At 29.1% G+C, this 24,687-nt stretch overlaps 1 protein-coding gene across 21 annotated transcripts in view; it reads left to right on the top strand.

Annotated features, from left to right (window-relative positions):
- The window catches only part of LOC107437513 (uncharacterized), a 171,602-nt gene that overhangs the window by 62,791 nt on the left and 84,124 nt on the right, over nt 1-24,687 (top strand). For 14 of the 21 annotated variants that reach the window (XR_015430729.1, XM_087155689.1, XM_087155690.1 and 11 more), the window contains 10 exons: nt 1,481-1,593; nt 4,184-4,254; nt 6,015-6,187; nt 10,624-10,695; nt 11,435-11,506; nt 18,624-18,695; nt 19,172-19,243; nt 21,512-21,583; nt 22,419-22,490; nt 22,970-23,041. Coding sequence is in view for 20 of the 21 variants with exons in the window: in XM_087155689.1 (XP_087011815.1) it covers nt 1,481-1,593; nt 4,184-4,254; nt 6,015-6,187; nt 10,624-10,695; nt 11,435-11,506; nt 18,624-18,695; nt 19,172-19,243; nt 21,512-21,583; nt 22,419-22,490; nt 22,970-23,041 (861 nt within the window). In the remaining variant the exon portion in view is untranslated. The remainder of the gene's footprint in view (nt 1-1,480; nt 1,594-4,183; nt 4,255-6,014; nt 6,188-10,623; nt 10,696-11,434; nt 11,507-18,623; nt 18,696-19,171; nt 19,244-21,511; nt 21,584-22,418; nt 22,491-22,969; nt 23,042-24,687) is intronic. The other 7 variants (XM_087155674.1, XM_087155676.1, XM_087155678.1 and 4 more) reach the window with 7 other exon arrangements.

Genomic DNA, 24,687 nt, shown 5'->3' with positions numbered 1-24,687 from the left:
TAGGACAAAGAAAGTAGGGATACCTTTCTTGAAATATGTGTTGGAAGAAAACTATTGTCATCTGTCAACTACAATCTATTGTCTGAATTTTTTAAAAAAAGTATATATCATAAGCACCATAAGTTTCAGTATTCGGTTATTTCCCTTAAGACAATTAAAAGCCGATTTAATGCTTTTTAGGTGACCTTGCCAACATAATAAGATGATATAACCAACATGATATGACCTTGCCTTGGTAGATAGAATTATGCTACTTACAGTATCACACCTGTACAATCATGCACACTGAACAATACAATTGGTTTAACATGTAACTTGCTCCTTAACCATTCTTTTATGTTTTCCTTTGCCATTTGTAGTTAACACTTTTTTAATTATGATGTTGAAAGTACCGCCTCTTTCTAAAATTTGGAACTTTTTTTTTTCTGTTCAAATTTGATGTCATTCTGATCAGTGTTTCTTTTTTATAGCATTTTGAAACTTAAATTTTAATTACAATCACTCTTTATATACATCTATATAGTAGAAAGTCTGATATTCTGAATCTTGTAGACTTCAACAAGTATGGAATATAGTTTTCTTCCTTTCTTTAAGAAAAATAAAGGTCAAAACATATGTAATTCCATAAAAAAATTCATTAATCACAATTAATGTCAATATTTCTACAGTAAAGTCTTGTTATCAGTTAAGTGCCATTTAGTTAACATGAAAATATTTAGTGTAATAAAATAAAATGTAAAAAAACATACGAACAAGTCAGCAGTTAGTTGAACTTTCCCTTTCATAAACAAAGGCAAGTTTCTCTCCTTATTTTTCTTATTTCGTGTGTAGAATTAGTAACTCAGATAAAAATAATATTAAAAAAAAACTATATTATGAAACAAGGATTAGAATTGAGTTAATTTTTAAACAAAATATTTATAATTTTAATGAAAATTAAGTCAAACATTAATATTCATACTTTATTCTTTTCGCTATTTTTTTTTAACTGCTCTTGTCTTTCAAAAACTTTTAAGTTTGCTCAATAAAGCAGTTTGGATATTTAGCTATTCTGAATGCAGCAAGAGTTTAGAGATTTTCCCTTTTTGTTGAAAATAAACTAGCAAATAAATATAATTTAAAAAAGTATTCAATATTTTAAAGGAAGTAAAAATAAAAAGTGAGTAATACACATCTACAAGCAATAACAAAATTTTATTTCAGCCTTATAAATATTGCTCCTATTTTTTACTGTATTTTTGTTGTAAAATAGTAAAAAAAAAATTTAAAATTTGATATCTTATAAATAATGAGTACTAAGTAATTTCTTTTTCAGACTATTGCTTATAACTTGACTAATTCCTTTAATTTTTTATCATAAATTGAATATCCAATTTTTCTTTTACTATGCAAGAGCATAATTTTTTATTTTTTATTTATTAAAAGAATATTAATTGTCAAATGTGAAATAAAGAAAATAACATTATTATACTCTTTACAGAGTGTATCTTTAAATGTAGTATTGAAGTTATTAAGGGGGACAAGTACGATTCTAGTTTGGCAGATTCTGAGTCTATTGTTTACCAAGATAAAATCAATAGTTATAAAATAATGGTATGTATTTTTGTTCTTATTATTGTTCTTTACCCACCCAACCTTCTAAAGTCAATAAGGAAAAATAAAATACAAAAGACATTTTTTTATTTAAATCTTTAGAGCTTTATTTAAATTTGAAAAATGTTCATGTTCATGGGCATACAATAAAGCAAAGCATTCACACAACAGTGAGTTGTTGGCCAGAACGGTCATGATGTTTAAGATTCCTTCCACAATTTTGAGACCAATGGTATGGTTATAATCTGCTTGCATTTGTAAATAAATATTTTATTCCATTCCCAGTAAAAAGTTCTGTTTTTAAAAGTGAGTGAAAATGTTGGCAACTAATGTTGTTTTAAAGCATAGCACATTAAAACATATTTACATAGCAATCCATATTTTCTTTTTTCATTCCTAGGAAATTTATTTAAGAGACAAATGCTGATTTTTTTTTTAGGTCTGGAAATCATATTACTTGTATTTAATCGCTGAAATTTTGAAGAAATGTTTAATATACTATCTCCTTTGATTTTTACTGTTCATTAAACCTGAAATATTTTATTTGACATTCAGCAAAACCTTCAAACTTTTAATTGTTGAGTAAAAATTATATTTTATTCAAAGAGAGCATTATATTGTTGTGTGAAAATTAGCATCAAGTTCTGCATGTGCTCATTAGGTATAAGAATGTGCGCAGAATGATTAAAGCTAAATAATGTAAATAATGCACATAACAGATATACTACAGTTTTAGTTCTGTAAACAAAACCTTTCTCAAAATCCGTAAACAGAATGATGGAAAAATGCATCAAACGGACAAAATCCGAAAAAATTTTAACCAATAAAAAAAGTGGAAGAAGGTAATCAAATGAAGTATGATAAGAAACCGGTGTGAGAAGAACACCATATGTGAATATATATTGAAATTAAATTAAAATAAGATTTCAAAGCTTTGCTTAAAAATAAGATGCTGGAAAGGTCATTAACTGAATTATTATAATTTTTAAAAATGTGTAATTATTTCTGAAAGTCAAGGTCAGTTACTGAAAAGCTATGTTGACTGATTGACTGATATTAGTAAAAGAAAATTCAAACCTTTGTGTAGGAATTCATGCATCTCAGGCAATGGATAATCATTAAGAACTAGAAAGACTGAAAATCGCTGTGTACCAAGAAAATAAGGAGACCATGGTCTTCCTAGATTTTTTTGTAGATCTAAAATATATATCCAAAATCTAAACATAGGATAAAGAATAATTTATTAAAGACATGGGGTAGATATTTTTTTTAACAAAAATGTGTGATTAAATTGAAAATTGACTTTTTCACTTAAATTTGTGTTCGTTATTCTGATAATTGTGTTTTACTCTATATTAAAGATAATAATTGAAGATTATTGAAGAAAAAAAATATAATAAAAAATGAACTACAATATTTTTTTAAATTAATGAAACTGAAAATTTATGACACTAACTTGATTTATTTTAATTTTTTTGCAACTTCCCAGACAATTAATACACCGTACTTCCTTTGAATCCCATGTGCGTCAATACAGGTGTTTGTGCTATGTATTATTTCCTTTAAACTACGTTGCATTTCATTCTCTTTTTGGAAGTTTCATGCCTGTTCACTCATTTGCTTTGTTACTTTCATTGTTTTAGCTGCATTCTGCTTATGACAATAACAAGGTCCTGAGCTCCGGAAATGGAACAAAGATTCCTGGTTGGAAAGTAAAACAATGAAAGTTTTGATATGTGTATGCTTAAAACCATTTCATGAATGCTTATTTGGAATCAGGCATTTACCAATAACCGGTTCTAAGGGCGTGACTAAAATGTAACGTGTAGGCTATTTTGAAGTTTCGAGACAGTACTTTTGTTAGTTTAAATTATCTTAATTTTACATTTTCTAGTAATTATTGTCAAAAATTACTTTCAAATGAATACAGAAATAACTTATATGATGATGTTATTATTTAGTGTTCTACATAAGTTAGGCACGAATTCATTAAGTTATGTAGAATAACTGTTTCTGGGCCTATTAAAATGCAATTTTTGATAATTAACTAGAAATTAACATAAAATTAAGATTAACTTAGATAAATAAAAGTACAATTTCAAATGCCTATGAATAACCACGAGCATTTCCAGATGTGAATTTATATTTCAGGCATGTAATTCTCAATACTTATAATGGGCTTTGCCTTCCCTCCCAGTGTGTAACCACTATACTGAATCTCCTTTGTAAATTTAAGCTACTTGTCCTATCAAGTCTGGTTTGATCTCATTTGCTTCAGAGTAAAAAGAAATGTAGAGAACAAGACTCTACTTGTCTAGGTAGCAATGTTTAAGTTACTTCACCCTTTGATTATCTCCCCCTCAGTTATGAAATCATTTCTATATTTAACTACTTAAGAACTGGTCTCAATACAAATAATTGCTTTGAAAGAAAGCTGTTCAAATGTATATTTAAAAACTTTTAGGAATATTAAGCATCATATAGACTGACTACCCGCCTTAGTTTCCTTTGATTATTTAAATATTTTTAATAAGTAATGATTTAAAATAAATGAGATATGAATAATTAAATATTAATACATTTTTTATAGTTAGAAATATTGTTCAGACACAGTGGATTGAGAAGTATTTTCAAAAAATTAGAAATTTTGTCTTTCAATAAGTAAGTACATATCATTTTATTTATTTTGGATTCATAAGTTTACTGTAAAAATTCTGTTGAGTTAAAAGATTTTTAGCATTTTTAAAAAGAGATTATTTTATTTAACCTAAAATAACTAATAATGGTAGATAACTAGGTAATGGTAAATAACTAATATTGTGGCAATAGATCATACAATATTAGAAAACCCCAGAATATATACAGGGTTGCCGCAATCTGAAAAATATGGTCCCCATAGTTTCGTCAGCAAAGTGATCTAAAGTTTGGACTCCTTAATGCTGATTCTACTTTTTGCATACTTCGCCATATCTCGAGAACTTCTTAAGCAAATTGAAAAACTTTTGCACACAATTGTAAAATTCATTTATCCAATGATAATTCCTTGCAAAAAGAAATTTAAGTAAATATTTATTATTTTTTATTTCTTCATTTAATAACTGTCAGAATTTCACTTGCAAGTATAAAAATTTTAACATCATTTTTAAGTATGTAATTTTGCAAGGTGAAACACAAAATTTAAACAAAAATTGGTTGAATAGTTTCTGAGAAATCGAATTTTAAATATATGACTTATTTAACATTCCATTTCTTGGGAACTATTCAATGGATTTCTCTCAAAATTTGTATTGGTGTCAAAGTCATTTGAATTATTATTTAATAAATTAATAAATATTTGCTAAAAAAATTTTCATGGAATTATCTATGGATAAGTGAGTTTTATAATTGTGTGTAATTTTGCAATTCACTTAAAAAATTCAACATTAACGGGTCTAAACTTTAGATCGCTCTCCTGACCAAACTATGAGGACCGTATTTCCGAGATTGTGACTACTTCTATACTGCTGTGCAAAAAAAAAATCAAAGTTAGCAAAAAAAAATTCAAAAATTAGATTTTTATCTATTTCACATTTTAGTATGATAAGCTAATTGATCAAAAAGAAGTTTTTTCAAAATTAAATTTTGTTTTATCAATTATTTGAAATTCTATTTTAGCGTTAATAGTATTAGCAATTGAATGAAAATTGTTGTCAATCCACTTTTCTCAAAATCAACTGCCGGGCACTTATGTTGTTTTTTTTTATATTTGCAATGCAGTATTAAGAGTCAAAAATCTGAATCCGTCAAAAAAAGTATGTTTATTCAGAGAAAATATGTTTCTTTGTGTGATTCTGTAACTTAAGATATTGTCTGCGTTAATTAATTAGCATATTTAATGTCACCCCCTCGAACCATTAAGATTGAGTTCTGAAACATGAAGTGTATAACTTTTGATCATTAGATCAAAAGTTATTTTGGGTTGTCCTTTTTTTGCACAATGTACGTGTAGATTATTCATAAGTCTCATGGAAAGAAAATTTATATATGGCATTTTAAAAAATCATTTTATGGCATAATTCATGTGAATTCGGAACAAAAAAAAAGATAATATCTTAGTAATTTTGTAGTTATTTCTTCTCTTTATAAGTGTACTATTTTTCTGTTGTTCCTTGACCAGTAAGTTGTTTAATACAGTCATCAGTTGCATAACAAATTTTTTACTAACTTCCGTAAAAAAGAAATAACTATTCTTGAAATTAGTCAAAATCACTACATCAGCCGATAAAGTCATTTTTAAATTTCCATTCTTTTAAAGCTGAAAACACTAAGTGATTGATCTTAATTTTAATAGATGGATAAATTTTTTTTCTATTGTAAAGAACTTTGTTCAATTAAAATCAATGCTGTTTATTAGAAATACCTTTTTATCTATTCTTTTATAGGAAAGGGGGAAGTAATTTATATGTTTATTTTGTTATTCATTTATCACCTGGACCGAGTTCAACATTGTTTATACACAAATGTTTAAACGACATTCTTTCCAATGAATTAAGGAATCCATGGACTGGGCTTGTAAAGGATTTGAAAATTAGTAAAAAGCTAATTCAAATACAAGGTAAATTGATAGATTTTATGAACTGAGTTGCATATAACTGTGTTTTGATTTTTAATGACATTATAAGGCTTAAATTTAATTTTTTAAAGAGTCACTGCAATGTATTAAAACTTTTAATAAGAATTCATAATAAATTTTGATGTATTTTTATTACTGTTTTGCTTTATCACATTCAGAATAAATGTACGCAAACACTGTATATTGAAGTTCATGTAAAATATTTTTTAGTTTAATTGAAGATTTCTGCTTTCAAAATACACTAATTATGATTTCATAGATTTATCATTTTTCCCTTTTGAAAGAGAGTATTTATAATGAAGCATTTTTCTGCATGATTTTTTATTGTTAGTGTAAAAATTAATTATTCATGTTTGAGTTTATCTTAATGAAAATAAAGCTGTCTAACTCTTATGACTTAACATGTTATCATCTATGAATTTTATAAAGTTATTTAACTCAGTCTTTCAAGTACTGGCTCAAAAATCATTTGTATTTACAAAACACATCTCCACAAACTCTAAGACATTTTCATTTTATAAACTAAGCTAATAGTGTTTAATAATGACATTTATTCTTGAAAATGCTTTTGAAATCATCAGAAAATTCCTAAACAAATGAGCTTATTTTAAGTAAAGAAAATATATTAAACTGGGATTTTACCCATTTAAATGCTATAAAACAGGTTTTAACTCTAAAGATTTCTGCTCAAAATTCAAATAGAAGGTAGCTCAACTATGAGTCAGTTTTTTTTATGAATGATCTCATATAAATTATTTGTAGTTATGTGTCTGTAATCTATGTAGCTCAGATAACAAACTTTCAAAAATCTGAAACTTAGTTTGAACTATTTGGGCCAATGGGAAACCCCTAACCAGATGATTGAATGATACCTAAAAAGATTTCAAAACCAACAGGCAAACATTTAAGAAGAGTTACTGTGAATAAAGAATGCAGTAGAAAACACATTTTTAAGAAATTATTCTGCATATAGCTGTTCTACTTGAAGAAATATCCTACCACTACTGCTCAAAAAAGTGGCATTGCAGAAATTATCCTTAAACGAACAATCAAAGTTGAAAGTTTTCGACCAAAATCTAGTCCTGACATCTAATGATATTCACTTTATCCTAAACTACAGAGGGTTTTTCAGGGAACACGGTTTCAAAGTGATTAAACTCTGAGCAGCTGTTAACTTGATTCTTTCAGTTGTAATAGCACCAGGTGATGCCTCAATAGCACTGGTGATTGCATACAAAAGTATTATTTGACTTACAAAAGAATGGCACTGAGTGTAACATAAAACCTTAATATCAAACAACATATTTTTTTTGCAGTTTTGGATGCTGGGTTCACTTTAATGGCTCCTAAGTTATTTCTGAAAAATAATTATGTTGTATTAAAAGAAGGAAAAAAATTGCTAGGTTTTCATGAAATGTCAGATTCAAACCTGTGTCTACGGGAAGTTTATTTTCTTTTATCCCTCTTTTTGTCCAATATTTATTAATTTTTTTTTAGTTCAAAGTACTGTAATTGGTGTTTAACTAATGCGAAATTCTTTTATAATTTTGTCAATCCTATTCTAGTTGTCATGTCTAGTTTTTTCTAAAAACTGCTCCCTTCAAGCCCAAACTACTTCATTTCTGAGCTTGCCTTTAAGAAATCCTGATATGATAGATATCCAGATAATTTTCAAACTTTTCATCAAATTTTATTCTATTTTCATTCCAAACAGGAAACTGTTACTTATGTTCTCTCAAAGTATTTATAATATGTGCTTATGGATTTGATGTCTTTCATTATCTTTAACAAAATTATATTAGCTGTTTTGAATTAATAAAAACTATGAATTTAAAAAAAAGCTTTAAAAAGTGTAGCAAAAATCGGAATTTCAAAATATCTTACACAAAATATCCTTCTAACCAATAGTTTTTATCAGAAATAGATATTTTCCAATAGCATTATAGGGCTTCTATGGCTGTATTAAGTTTTTTAAAGTTTAGGAATGCATTTTAAACCATTCAAGTTGTCTCAAAATAAATGACATATTCAAGTTCATTACCTCAGAATCTATATATAAAAAAGTGTTATTTGATATCTAATTTTTATGCTACAATTTGTACTATTTTCTGGTTAATTTTGTAAAAAAAAAATTTTTCAATAATATGTTTTGCATTTAACGAAAAAATTGCTATTTGCTTCTAATTTTCTGATTATTTTTGGTGATTTTGTTTCTGGGTGATTTAAGGTTCTGGGTATTTCAATGTATTGTATATTGTTTTTAATGAAATAAATATATTCCACAATTTGCCATAGTTTATCAAAATCAATGGAAAAGGGAAAGAATAATAAATCACAGCTTAACTTGTTTTATTTTATGTCAATATACAACTTATTGCATGACTGTATATCTTTGGTAAAGCTCTCCAGTGAATTAATACTTTTTAATTGATATGTGGAAAAATTCAATTAGGAGTAGAATAATAAACAAAAGCTTAACTTGTTACAACTTAACTCGCAACATCTTAATTTGATATGATTGAACTAAGAAATAATTACGATTTATGCTAAGCCATTTCTTTATGATTTAGAAATAGAAAAACATCTGAAAAACGAAATAATTCAAACAAAGCATTGTTTTTCTGAAATTTCAGCTGTCTCTTTCTTTTCAGAAAGGAAAATTATTGTAATGAAAATGCATTTAACAATTGTTTTAGAAAGTCATTTTCCAATTTAAAAAAAGTTAAACGTGAATTTTGGAATGTCTCAGTTTGAACATTCTAATTGAACTTGCAAGGTAGCTTATGTGGCTTTTTGTATTGATCCTTGTCATGGAATTGTTACTGTATTGAAGAATTAAAATAAAGAGTTTTACCTGTATTCTGATAAATTTAGTGCAATTACATTTCTTGACATTACCAATATGCATTTCCAAGTGATTTGTCCCTATTTACAACTGGTTTAGCTGATGCTTGACTGAAAATGACCTTCAGCTGTGAAAACAATTATTATCATTCAAGTAAATACTGTATCATTTTTTAAAAATTTAATGACATTTTTTTAAAGTTAATTTTAGTTTTATAGAATTTTCACTCTTGAAATAAAAAGTTAAACTTTGAAAGTTTGATATCACATATTCTTTAACACCAGTTCTATCAAATCTTCATTAGTGATACATTTCCAGTAATTTTTCAATAAAAAAAATATGAATGAAAATACATTTATATATTGCACTGCATTACTTCATTTTATTGCACTGCATTACTTCATAATCCTTCTAAATGGGTCATTTTATGGACTACATACTCTTAAATTGTATTCATTGATTTAAATTGCTATGAATCTTTAGATTTTCTTAGTTTTCACTCCTATGTTGGGAAGTGCACATGTTTCTTTAATTTTAATTTAACTCCTATAATTTTTTATCTGTTTTGTATCCAAATCAGTGAGTTATGATATTTTGTCTGACTTTTGAGGCATGAACTGCAAAATATTCACATTTTATTTGCTTGTAATGTTTGCTTTAACATGCCTAAAATATTCAAGCCAAAAGAATTTAAATAATTTTTTAATTATCTATCTAACTGCACAAGCTTGAGTCAAGTTTATATCTTTTAATTGTGACATGAGTTATGTTACATTAAACATTAGAATTTATATAACTAAATTATAAGTCTTAAAATACAAGTCAATTTATGTATAAGCATGTTCTTAAGCAGCAAGAATCCTTTATAGTCACGTTACTTATTATCATACTGTAGACTTCTTTCAAATTAGATGCTAATTATCTACATCATTATTTTTTATTTAAGTGAAAATTATGAAAGTTCAAATTTGTTAAACTAAGCATATGGTATAGTTATGTACACATTGGAAGATTTACATAAGGCAATTCAAAAAAGTGCATTAACTTTGCAATCTCTGAAGCAAACCCACATTCATAAACGTGTCAGCTTTTGGTTCTATTAAGTGTATACCAGTATATTATTGCCATGTTTTATGGGTAAGATTCATGATATTTAAAATTACGTACGTAACGCAATACAAAGCCCAAGGTTTGCATTAGAAATATCTATCACTATACATATAAATCAAATAGGGAAATATTTATTAAGGATTAATATTTCACTTATTCATGATTGAAGGGTAAGGGAAAAGTAACTTACCTTCTCTTGTATTTACGTGCAAATGGATAAAAATTGACGTACTAGAAAACACCAGGAGAAAGAACTATATATTTATTTCACATTAGAAAAGAAAATTTAAAAGCTATAGAAGTTGCCATTCAGTGGTACAATAATAAAAAAATAAAATAATATAAAAAATTAATTATAGGTGGCTCTGTATTTTAGCACATATTGGCCTCCGCTACAATGATATTATACTTATCATGATATAAATAATATACATCATTAAAAATTAAATCTGTTTGTTTTTAGAGAGTGGTCAATGCTCAACAGTAAGAGAAGGTTGTATACCAGCTACTAAAATAAAAAAAGTTAATCGAAAAGGTAAGCAAAATGTTTTTTGTTCATAATTCAAGTAGGATGCTTATTATCTACATCAATATTTTTTATTTGTTAAACTAAGCATATGGTATTGTTTTATATACAGTAGAAGATCTGCATAAGACAATTCTAAAGACTGCATTATCTTTGCAATCTCTGAAGCAAACCCAGATTCATAAACATGTCAGCTTTTGGTTCTATTACAGGAGTCTTTCCAGGCTGAATTTACTACCGCTTAGCCGTACCTTTACAAATTCAACTTGAGGAAAAACTGTAGTTTCACAAATTCAACTTCACAAAATACTTTTTCTTAAAATTTTATTTTTTTATCCCTTAAGAAACAATAAATCCATATTTTTGTGTTGATTTTTTAATATATTTTTTAATTTTTCACAAATTATGTTTAAATTTTCGCAAAAGAGGTACCTCTCAGAAATGCTTAGACAGACCCTTGTATTATGAAGTGCATACCAGTATATTATTGCCATGATTTTTTATAAGGAAGTTTTATGAAATGTAAAATTACATACATAATGCACCACTAAGCCCCAGGTTTCAAGGTTTGCATTATAAATATCTATCACTATAAATATCTCTCACTATACATATAAATCAAATAGTGAAATGCTTATTCATGATTAGTATTTAAATTATTCATGATATTATACCATACTTATCATGATATAAATACTTTTTCATGACATCTTATACATTATTAAAAATTAAATTCGTTTATTTTTAGAGAGTGGTCAATGTACAACACCAAGAAAGGATTGTATACCAGCTACTGAAATGAAAAAAGTTAGTCAAAAAGGTAAGCAAAATGTTTTTTGTTCATAATGCAAATAGGATGCTTATTATCTTCATCATTATTTTTTATTTGTTAAATTAATCATATGATATTGTTTCATATACAGTAGAAGATCTACATAACACAATTTTAAGAACTTGTAACAAGCTCTCCTCTTTCCCCCCACTACAGCGCCTATGGCGGTGAACTAAGACAGTCTGCCAGGAACCGCCGTTAATCACAGACGTTTAATTCAAGCCCAAAACCCCCTCTTCCAAATTCTTGTATTTTTTTATTCTTGTTTTATTTTTATGTGTTTTGTCCTTTTCAATAAATATTTAGAGTTAGATAATTTCTAGTCTTTCATTATTTATGAGAATTGGTAGAAATACAAATAGACCAAGACTTCCCCTACAAAATGACGCCCAACTCGTGACCAAACTAACGGTTCCTTGCTGGCTCAAATTTTTTTTTCAGAAAGTGAATGAACATCCAGTTCAATTTGTGGAATTTAATGAGGTCATCCCCTACCTCGATTTCCTAAATTTTGATTCAGTATTTCCGTTTTCCCAGCTGACCCCAGCTAGACGAGGAAAACCGGGAAAACCCTTTCCCGCTCAACATTGATAAGTACAATTTTTATAATAGTACGGTTTACTTGAGTAAAATATTAATATTTATTATCTATTGATTTGAAACTTAGTGAAAAGTTATATAGTAGTAGTTGTATAGTAATTCTGTGTGTTAAGTTCAAATATATTATAAATATTTTGAATCATTCATTCTAAAAATAATTTTTATAAACTAAGAATATGGTAGAGAAATATATCATGAGAGTTAGCTATCTTTTTATGTTTCAAAATGAATATATAAAGTTAAAAAAGCTGCATTCTAAAATATTTAAGCATTGATTTTTTTTTCTCATTTAAGAAGTGTGTTTAAAATTATTCATCCATTTGAATATTATTTTATGAATATCACTTTCGATTAATACTTGCGCGTCTGTGAATCAGACACGATTGTTTCTTTATTGCTTTCTGTGGCGCCAAAACCACAGACGAATTTCTTTTCATGGTAAAATGAGAGTGTTTGTAAACCGAAACTGAAACTTATGCTAATGATTATAAAGAACTTATGTTTTAGTTGTTGTTATGCTGTATTTTGTTTTATTTTCATTGATATCAATTACAGATATGAATTGAATTTAGCTAAGGTTATAATAAAACCTGTTATTTAAAAGAAAAAAAATCAAAACTGAGAAAGAGGAAAAGAAATTTAAGAATATGTTGCTTCTTTTTAATTCATTCATGTAACTTAAGTTATTATTACAATTTCTATTTGTTACTACTTTTTTTTAAAAAAAGAAAAGGGAAGAATTTTTTTTTCTATTGCTATGTGTTTTATATGTATGTTTCTATATTGAATACACTTTAGTAACAAAGGTGGATAATTTTGATAAATGAAGATTAGTGTATTTTGGGAATTTTTTTTTTATCTTGGTTTAATAGAATTTTATCCAGAAAAATAAAAGTAAAATGTCTGTATAGTGTTTATACAGTATAATGTTTATTGTTCAAAATATTGATTTATTTACAATATTAATGTTTTATATGGGAATTTTGTTGATGTACTGATAGTTATAATTCACATTACCACTACTTGCTCTATAATTAACACATCGTATGTTTTCATTTCCCATTGATTATATTAACTGGTTCAAATTATCTCAAGTAATATTGTGTGATATTGTATCTATAATTAGAAACATTTTATATTAAATAATAAGTAACATTTCATTATCAGTGACATTTTAAGAATATTGGGGGTATTAAACAATATCTATTAAGTGGTGCTTTCACAATCTGCTACAATGACATTTTTAGGAAAGGGAAAAAAGGTCGATTTATGTGTATTAGCTAAAGAAATGGGTCTCAAGGTTCCCCCCGATGCTAAAGTCATTCAAATTAAGAAACTTATCACAGAAAATGAAGTATATGATGAAGAATTTTGCCTCAATGTGCTACAAAATATTATTGATGACAGAGTCGAAAGAGAAAGAAGCGAAAAATTAAATAGAGAAAAAGAAGAAGAACAAAATCGAATATTGAAAGAAAAGGAACAAGAACAGAATTTTGAGCTGGAAAAATTACGTTTGCAAATTGAAGCACAAAAATTCATACAACCATCATCTGGTTTAACTAGTAGTTGTCCTGTCAACTTACAATTAAAGAAATTACTACCTGAATTCAATCCCAAAGAGGACGATATGGTTTTATATCTCAACTTATTTCAACGCCAATTGAAATTTTTAAAAGTAGACAAAGAGAATTGGGTAGCTTATTTACTTGGTGTCCTGCCAAACGATATTGCGCAACTCATCGCAAGAGAAGCAGAAGATAAAGCCCAAGATTTTGACTATATCAAAGAAATGCTTCTTAAAAGATTTAAGCTAAGTGCAGAAAAGCTTCGACAGTTGTATGCCACTCACAGAAAAACACCTGAGAAAACTTGGAAAGATTTTCATTTTGAACTCCAAACTTTTTTCGAAAATTGGTTAATGGAATTAGACATTAAAACTTTTGATGAATTAAAAAACTGGCTGATCGTTGATCAAGTGAAGAAAAGAATTCCTCCAGAATCTAAAGAGCACTTCTTAGATGTCTGATGTGAATGGAAAACGCCTGAAGATTTAATTGAGAAAATGGATGCGTAAGAAAATCTTCGTATGAACAAAAAAGATTTGCAGAAAACAAATACAGAAAGAAGCTTAATTTGAAACAAACAGAATCACAAAGACTTTATAACCCAAACAAGTATTCGCGTAGTTCCAGGGTACAATATGACCAGAAATATAACATGCATTCTTTCAGACAAGAAAATAGGCGAGATACTGGAGTTCAAAGTCATAACAAGCAGGACTTTTCTAATTATGAAAGAATTCCGCAAAGAAATGATTTTATGTATGATGATCAACATCATAAAGTAAGCAATGACAGATTTGAAGAGAGCAGAACTGGTAGAAGGTGCTACGGATGTGGTGAACCTGGCATTATCAAATCTCGCTGTCCTAAATGCAATCCATCTAGTACGAACTCTTCTCCCAGTGTTGGAAACGTCCTCTTCCAGTCATGTGTAGACGAATCATCACAACTAGCTATATTGAGTATAGCAGTAAATGGACTCTTGGGTACTGCATGTGCTGACAGTGGAGCAAGCCATTGTATTGCTGGAGAACGGGTGTATCAAGTTCTCAAACAGGAAGGTGCAGACTTTCAAGAGACCTGACTCACTATGACACTTGCTGACGGAGAGAAACGACAAGTGAAAGCCTTCACTACTTTGGTAGATATAGGACTTGAAGGAAGAGTCTTTAAAACAAACTTAATTGCATTACCCCATGCTGAAGAAAATTGTACTCTCCTTGGTACAGATTTTCTTCAAGATGCTGGTATCGTCCTTGATCTAAAAAATTGCTGATGGTTCTTTAACGATTTTCCCCGACGAAAATTTAATTTTGCTGAAGAAGCCAATTTGTGTGATATCAAGAATACGCTATGTGCTGAATCCAATACTTGTCAACTGAGAGAGGAAGAAAGTCAACAACTGTCAAGTGAAGAAAAAAACAAACTCAACACCCTGTTGAAACAGTATGAAAGAATCTTCGAACCAGGGGGAGATGCTACTTCATACGCAAAGCATTACATCAATACTGGTGATCATCCTCCTGTATCTGTTCCCCCGTACAGATTACCTCCTTCTAAGAAAGAAGAATTGAAAAGACAAATTGATGATTTGCTAGAGAAGGATATAATTGAAGAGTGCGAGTCACCTTACGCCGCACCCGTAGTTTTAGTTCCAAAACCGAACGGTTATAGACTCTGTGTGGACTATCGAAAACTAAATGAGAAAACTTTACCCAATACATATCCATTACCCAGAATGGATGATTTATGGCATGATGCAAAGACATGTAAATATATGTCAACCATTGACTTAACAGCTAGCTATCATCAGGTAGAAGTTAACCCAGCTGACAGAGATAAAACAGCATTCATCTGTTCTTCTGGCTCTTTCCGATTCAAAAGAATGCCTTTTGGTTTACAAAACGCTGTAGCAACTTTCCAACGCTTGATGGATCGTTTCCGCAATGGACTTCCTTTAGTAAAACTGCTAGTTTACCTAGATGATCTGTTTGTGTTGTCACCTACCTTTGAACAACATATCCAAGATCTGAAAGATGTCTTCGACCGTCTTGACAAATTTCGACTTAGTGCAAACAGAAAGAAATTTAAATTTGCATGTTCTAAAGTAAAGTATCTTGGACTTTGGATAACATCTGAGGGAATTGAAACAGACCCAGATAAAGTAAATGCCATCACCTCCATGCCTTCTCCAAGAAACGTGAAACAAGTTCAGTCGTTTATACAAACATGTTCATGGTATCGAAAATTTATTCCTGGTTTTTCCGAAGTTGCCAGACCACTTACCAATTTGACAAAGAAAAATGCCTCTTGGGAATGAGGTGTTGAACAGCAAAAAGCATTTGAAGAACTGAAACAAAGCTTGATTTCTCCTCCAATTCTAAAGCAAGCGGATGAAACTAAACCATTCCTCATACGGACAGACGCTAGTAACTACGCTTTGGGTGCTGTCCTTTTGCAAAAACAGGGAACTCAAGAACATCCTGTTGAATACGCAAACAGATTGCTGAGTTCTGCGGAACGGAATTACTCGACAACAGAGCGCGAGGCCCTTGCTGTCATTTGGGCACTTCAAAAATTCCGAGGATACGTGGAAGTTACCGAAGACATCATTTCGTCCGATCATCAACCCCTCAAGTGGCTCATGAGTTTAAAATCTCCATCTGGAAGACTGGCGAGATGGGCCTTGCAGCTGCAAGAGTTCAATCTTAAGATAGAATACCTCCCCGGGAAATCGAACTATGTGGCAGACATGCTTTCAAGACCCATATGTCAAACTGATGAAGTATTCTGCAATGCTTCCACTATTTCCGTAGACTTCCCTAAGAAAACACCTAACGAAATAAGAGAGGAGCAAATGAAAGATGAAGAACTTAAGAAAATAATTACATGTTTTGAAGATCCAGAAAAAGGAGTAGACTATTCCAATTGGACACAAAGAGGATATATAATGAATCAAGGCGTATTATTCCGATATTCTCCTGCTTCAGATGCTGAAGAAGCACAGTTGGTAGTACCGTTGCATGAAAGAGCTCAAATTTTAAAATTACACCATGACGCTCCAAGTGCTGGACACTACGGAGTAGAGGGAACATTAAATAGAATAAATCAACGATACTTTTGGACTGGTATGAGATCCTTCATAGCTGACTATGTTAAGAGCTGTGTTGAATGCGCCAGATACAAAGCCAGTAATCAGAAACCTTGTGGACTTCTGCAGACACCAATATACTGCCAACGATTTGAAACCTTAGCAATAGATCTCTTTGGACCTTTACCCACAACTAAAGAGGGTAAATCCTGGGTTTTTATAGTGGAAGATTGCTCAACTAAGTGGGTAGAATTATTTTCTCTCACTACAGCCACTGCTAAAGAATGCGCCACTGCTCTTGTGGAAGAGATCTTTCTTCGCTATGGGATTCCTCGAAGAATAATAAGTGATAGCAGAACTCAGTTCGTCTGTGCTGTCATGCAGCAATTGTGTTTCCTTTTGAAAATAGATCAGAACCTCACACCAGTATATCACCCACAGGCGAATCCTGTAGAGCACAAAAATCGTGACCTGAAGCCACGTCTTGCAATCCTTGTGGGACAAGATCACACTTCCTGGGCTGAAAAACTTCCTATGATTAGATTCGCCATGAACAGTACGAAATGTGAAACAACTGGCGAAACAGCATCATTTCTCATATTTGGACGAGAAATGAGAACCATAGATGACGTTACGAGTGATTTTCGTGCCATCGTCAACAACGATAATTTCGTGCCCGAGATCACTTCCTACCTAAAAAGATTAGCCAATATCTCTAACGACATCCGAGATAAAGTTTAATCCAAACAAGATCAGAGAAAGACCTACGCAGATCAAAAGCGTCAAAAATCACCACAGTACGCACCTGGTGATAAAGTATGGGTTACTTTGCATCCTAAGAGCAATGCTGCAAAATCAAAGTCGGTCAAGTTCATGCCAAAGAGAGATGGACCGTACATAATCCTCACCCAAAGGTCCCCAACATCGTATGAAGTGGCCCACGTTGATAAGCCAAATGAACCGTTAGGACAGTATCATGTATCTGCATTGAAAAAATGTTCTAATGAAAATGCAGTGCTATTGGCACCTTTACGTAAACGAGGCAGACCAAAAACTCTTGATCCTGACCCAAAAACCTTGATGACCCTCAGAAGAAGCCAAAAACGAAAAAGTGCTGGTCCCTCAACGAGACATTTAATCGGAACCAGAGGGGGAGTGTAACAAGCTCTCCTCTTTCCCCCCCTCAGAAGAAGCCAAAAACGAAAAAGTGCTGGTCCCTCAACGAGACGTTTAATCCGAACCAGAGGGGGAGTGTAACAAGCTCTCCTCTTCCCACCCCCCCACTACAGCGCCTCTGGCGGTGAACTAAGACAGTCAGCCAGGAACCACCGTTAAGCACGGACGTTTAATTTGAGCCCAAAACCCTCTCTTCCAAATTCTTGTATTTTTTTATTCTTGTTTTATTTTTATGTGTTTTGTCCTTTTCAATAAATATTTAGAGTTAGATAATTTCTAGTCTTTCATTATTTATGTGAATTGGTGGAAATACAAATAAACCAAGACTTCCCCTACAAACTGCATTAACTTTGCAATCTCTGAAGCAAACCTAGATTCATAAGCATGTCAGCTTCTGGTTCTGTTATTAAGTACAAGCAAGTATATTATTGCCTTGATTTTTTATAAGGAAGAATTATGATATTTAAAATTAGGTATATAATGCAACGCAAAGCCCCAGGTTTCAAGGTTTGCGTTATAAATATCTATCACTATTTATATAAATCAAATAGTGAAATACTTATTCATGATTATTATTTAAATTATTCATGATATTACACTATACTCATCATGATATAAATACTTTTTCATGACATCTTATACATTATTAAAAATTAAATTCGTTTATTTTTAGAGAGTGGTCAATGTGCAACACCAAGAAAGGATTGTATACCAGCTACTGAAATGAAAAAAGTTAGTCAAAAAGGTAAGCAAAATGTTTTTTGTTCATAATGCAAATAGGATGCTTATTATCTTCATTATTTTTTATTTGTTAAACTAAGCATATGGTATTGTTTCATATACAGTAGAAGATCTTCATAACACAATTTTAAGAACTGCATTAACTTTGCAATCTCTGAAGCAAACCTAGATTCATAAGCATGTCAGCTTCTGGTTCTGTTATTAAGTACATACCAGTATATTATTGCCATGATTTTTTATAAGGAAGTTTTATGATATTTGATATTATGTATATAATGCTACGCAAAGCCCCAGGTTTCAAGGTTTGCATTATAAATATCTGTTACTATACATATAAATCAAATAGTGAAATACTTATTCATGATTAGTATTTCACTTCTTCATAATATTATACTATACTTATGATATAAATATTATGCTATACTTATGATATAAATATTATACTATGCAGTATTAAAAATTAAATCGGTGTTTTTTTAGAGAGTGGTCAATGTTCAACAACAAGAAAAGATTGTATACCACCTAATAAATTGAAAAAAGTTAGTCAAAAAGGTAAGCAAAATGTTTTTTGTTGATAATGCAAATAGGATGTTTATTATATACATCATTATTTTTTATTTGTTAAATTAAGCATACAGTATTGGACCCCTAATCCAGCAGGACCCGATACTGAAATATCCCCAAGAAATTTAAATAAAAATGTTTAATTTTTTTTTTTACAATATTTTAGACGTGAAATTTTAATACGGTAACAATATTGTTTGTATTGAACGTTAAACATTCTAAAATGTAATCGTTTAAACTGAGCTAAAAGTAGCAGATCATTAATTTTCTAATTGTTTCAACTTGGCTAATTTGTTTACACACAATTATTTTTATCTTTTTCATTGTTGCAGAAAAACTTTGTCACAGGCGAATTAGTTAGCAAACGTTATTTTGCAAGCATATTTTGAACTAATTACATTACTTATTATTTATAGCTAGACAATAAGTTAACAGAGAAGTCAACTACTATGTGGGAACAATAATGATCACAATTCATAATATTAACTGACTTAAGTCATTTTCTTGAAGATGAAGAGCTGTATCTGCAATTGTAAAAGAAAATTAGTTTTACAATGAAAAAAACAAATTTAAAATTATTAAACAATTTTATTTATTTGAAACTTATATTATTTAAATTGAAAATGTTTTTAAAAAATTGTAATATTCTTTATCAATGAGTAAAGTCCGAAAACGATACTTGCATCAAAAAATCTCGGTAGAGCCACACAAAAAGTAACATAATGGAAAGGAGATTAACAAAAAGAGTTTTTCTCATTAACACACCTAAGCTATTTTTTTTTTTTAAATTCAAACTGCAAAACTCTTTGTGGCAAGCCAACAAGAAAAATGGTGAAAAGTGTTATATAAACAATTGCTTATTTTCTTCCATTGCTTATTTTAAAATTCGATTAATGTAAAAGAACATCAATGTAAAAAGATACTATGAGAATTCAAAATCATCAATTCATGGTTGAAAAAATCATGAAGAAAGAGAATTCTCTAACAATTCACATATTTTAAAGTTGTAACATCTGCATTTCCAATGAACAGAATAAAGAAATGCAAGTTGGGAGAAACTGATCGATCAATCAACTGATCGATCAATCTTGACAGCTTTGCAAGTGCTTTACTGGTTTGTCTCCACATTTCCCTCTCCTGTTTGACCATAAATTAGCCACACCCTTTTGACATTCAAACTTCTTTCTCCCTTGGTGTACAAAATGAATTCTATCCCTTTTTCTGCCTTTTTTTAAATTCGATTTGTTTATCTTTTTATTAGTTATTAACTGTTACTTTTTTTGTTACTTGTTAACTTGTTTTTTTTTTAATCGTTATTAGTTATTTGCTTCTTTTTTGTAGATATTCATTGTTAGTTTCTTATCATTAATTGTTACTTTTTTTGTAGTTCCTTGTTAGTTTTTTTTTTTTTTTAGCTAGGTGAGCGACTTTTGTTAAAACAAAATGTTATGTAAAAGAAAAAACGAGAACAATGATCTCGCCCCGAAGAAGAAACGATTATTTCTTTTTGGGAGGATTCTGATTATTTCATCTTGAATTATCTCTTTTTTGGATTATTTCTTCTTGACTATATCATATAGATTATTATTTTAGTTAATGAAATTTATTATTTTAATTAATGAAATTTTAAATGATGGGATAGTTGTAAATTCACCCCATCATAATATACAATTCAAACTTAGCTAAATTTATTGGTTTTTCTGAAATTAACAGCATAATTGAATTATTGTAATAATATAGGCGCCATATTGGAATTTCCAGAAGAGATCCGAAATTCGGCAAATTCTGAAAGACGGAATTTCGTCTGTGCCGTGAGTGCCGGATTTTGGGTCCTATACTATATGGTATTGTTTTATATACAATAAAAGATCTACATAACTTAATTCTTAGAACTTTGCAATATCTGAAGCAAACCTAGATTCATTAACATGTCAGCTTTTGGTTCTGTTATTAAGTATATACCAGTATATTACTGCCATGATTTTTTATAAAGAAGTTTTATGATATTTAAAATCCGTATATAATGCAACGCAAAGCCCCAGGTTTTAAGGTTTGCATCATAATTAAATTTATCATTATAAATATCAATTACTGTACATACAAATCAAATAGTGAAATACTTATTCATGATTAGTATTTCAGTTATTGACGGTGTTATACTATATTTATCATGATATAAATATTATACTTATTGTGATATAAATACTTATTCATGATATCTTATGCATTATTAAAATTAAATTGGTTTATTTTTAGAGAGTGGTCAATGTTCAACAACAAGCAAAGATTGTATACCACCTACTAAAATGAAAAAAGTTAGTCAAAAAGGTCAGCAAATTGTTTTTTCTTCATAATTCAAGTAGGATGCTTATTATCTACATCAATATTTTTTATTTGTTAAACTAAGCATATGGTATTGTTTTATATACAGTAGAAGAACTGCATAAGGCAATTCTAAAAACTGCATTATCTTTGCAATTTTGGAAGCAAACCCCGATTCATAAGCATGTCAGCTTTTGGTTCTATTACAGGGATCTGTGCAGGCCGAATTTACTACCGTTTAGCCGCGTACCTTCACAAATTCAACTTTAGGAAGAACTGTAGTTTCACAAATTCAACTTTAGGAAGAACTGTAGTTTCACAAATTCAACTTTAGGAAAAACTGTAGTTTAACAAATTCAACTTTAGGAAAAACAGTAGTTTCACAAAATACTTTTTCTTAATATTTTATATTTTCAACCCTTAAGAAACAATAAATCTGTATTTTTACCACATTTTTGTGTTGATTTTTTAATATAATTTTTAATTTTTCACAAATTATGTTTAAATTTTCACAAAATAGGTACCTCTCAGAAAAGCCTAGACAGACCCTTGTATTATGAAATGCATACCAGTATATTATTGCCATGATTTTTTATAAGGAAGTTTTATGAAATGTAAAATTACGTACATAATGCACCACTAAGCCCCAGGTTTTAAGGTTTGCATTATAAATATCTATCAGTATAAATATCTATCACTATACATATAAATCAAATAGTGAAATGCTTATTCATGATTAGTGTTTAAATTATTCATGATATTATACCATACTTGCCATGAAAAAGTATTTATATCATGATATCTTATGCATTATTAAAAATTAAATTCGTTTTGCTTTTAGAGAGTGGTCAATGTGCAACACCAAGAAAGGATTGTATACCAGCTACTAAAATGAAAAAAGTTATTCAAAAAGGTAAGCAAAATGTTTTTTGTTCATAATGCAAATAGGATGCTTATTATCTACATCTTTATTTTTTATTTGTGAAACTAAGCATTTGGTATTGTTTCATATACAGTAGAAGATCTACATAACACAATTTTAAGAACTGCATTAACTTTGCAATCTCTGAAGCAAACCTAGATTCATAAGCATGTCAGCTTCTGGTTCTGTTATTAAGTATATACCAGTATATTATTGCCATGATTTTTCATAAAGAAGTTATATGATATTTAAAATTATGTGCGTAACACGATGCAAAGCCCCAGGTTTCAATGTTTGCATTATAAATATCTATCACTATACATATAAATCAAATAGTGAAATACTTATTCATGATTAGTATTTCACTTATTCATAATATTATACTATGCTTATGATATAAATATTATACTATACTTATGATATAAATATTGTACTATGCAGTATTAAAAATTAAATTGGTTTTTTTTTAGAGAGTGGTCAATGTTCAACAACAAGAAAAGATTGTATACCACCTACTAAATTGAAAAAAGTTCGTCTAGAAGGTTAGCAAAATGTTTTTGTTCATAATGCAAATAGGATGCTTATTATCTACATCATTATTTTTTATTTGTTGAATTAAGCATACAGTATGGGACCTCTAATCCGTCATCAAGGAATCCGGCAGGACCCGAAATTCGGCAATTAATCTGACCTAATATTTTTTTTTTAAGAAATTTTTATTGATAAGAGAAAAAAAAATCAGACTCTTATTTTTTTTATTTGGAATTTTTTTCTCTTGAAGTAAGTAACTATATTTTATCTTTTAGAATTAAAAACATGAAGAGAAAAAATAATAAATCTCCCTAGTAGCACCATTAGGGCATATTAGCTAACATCAAAAAATCGGTAAAATCTAACGTTATCTTGCACAACTTCTAATATTAGAAAGATACAGGAGGTTGCTGTTTGCTCTGCATTATATAATATTAGATTCTATGCAAACTAATATTATCTTGCGTTCACTGTAATTGTTTTTAACGCTATATAATATTAGATTTTGTATTTTCTGATATTATCTTGCTTTGCTCTTTATTTTTCGAGTACAAGAGGAGGATTTGGATGGTAGTAGAATAATTCAGCGATTTAATTTTACTTAATTTTCTGTATTGCTGTGAGGCAGTAAAACATAGAACAATAGTTTTATAATGTCATTCCATGCATTATTTACATAGCAATACAGAAATACTAAATAAAATTATTTTAGCGAACTCTGCTACCATCCATTTTCCTCCCTCTTTCTCCAAAGTATATCTTATGTTCTGCTGATTTTTTTCAAGTTTATTTTAGAAGTAATAATATATGACAACATTAATTGATATTTTTTTCTTTTCTTCATACAATGGGTTTTCAAACAAATTTTATATCATTAATAATTTTCAAGTCTTTAATTTTAAAATGTAGTCTTAATTTTTTTTCAAAAAAATGAGCTTATTTTATCAAAATCTTAATTTAATTTGTTAGTTTGTAATATATATATATATTAAAATGTGTAATTTAAGCCATTTGTAATTTCACAATTATCATTCATTATTTATATTCTGAAATTGTAAATTAAGAAAATCACACTACATAATTGCTCATTTAAATTTACGTTTGAATTGAATTGAAAATTTACCTTAACTTTTTTTTCTACTATATAACTAAGTCATTCACTTCCAAAAATATTAAAATGAAATTATATCTTGAATTTTTAAATTTTTATTTTTTGTAATAACTGAGACAGTGAAGAAAATTGAAAAATATTCAAATTACTTACTTGCATAAATTATTTCACTTCTATCACTGAAATTAAATAGATAAATACATATGTAACTTTATCCTTCTAGAATCTGAAATTTTAGTTACAAAACACTAGAAACAAAGTCTAAAGGCACCTGTAGAAATATTTTCAGGGAGTGGAAACAAAAAAAGCCTTTATGAATTTTTTACTATGTACTATGTAAAGTTTAGACTATGTACTATATAAAGTTTAGATAACATTTAAATGTCAAAACCAAAAAATAATCAGTAAATATTGTATTTTATCAGAATTAAATTTTCACAAACATTTAATTGCATACAAGAATGAGACGAAAAAACATAGCATACTTTTTTACTATAAGTTATTTTGTGGACTTGAAAAAAATATTTAGTTTATTATAACTCACTT

The sequence above is a fragment of the Parasteatoda tepidariorum genome, chromosome 12 (assembly GCF_982258835.1).
Source record: "Parasteatoda tepidariorum strain Cologne lab strain chromosome 12, Ptep-v5.0, whole genome shotgun sequence".
In the NCBI taxonomy this organism is placed as follows: domain Eukaryota; kingdom Metazoa; phylum Arthropoda; class Arachnida; order Araneae; family Theridiidae; genus Parasteatoda; species Parasteatoda tepidariorum.
The sequence above is the reverse complement of the archived record's forward strand: the minus strand, read 5'-3'. Positions and strand labels throughout refer to the sequence as shown.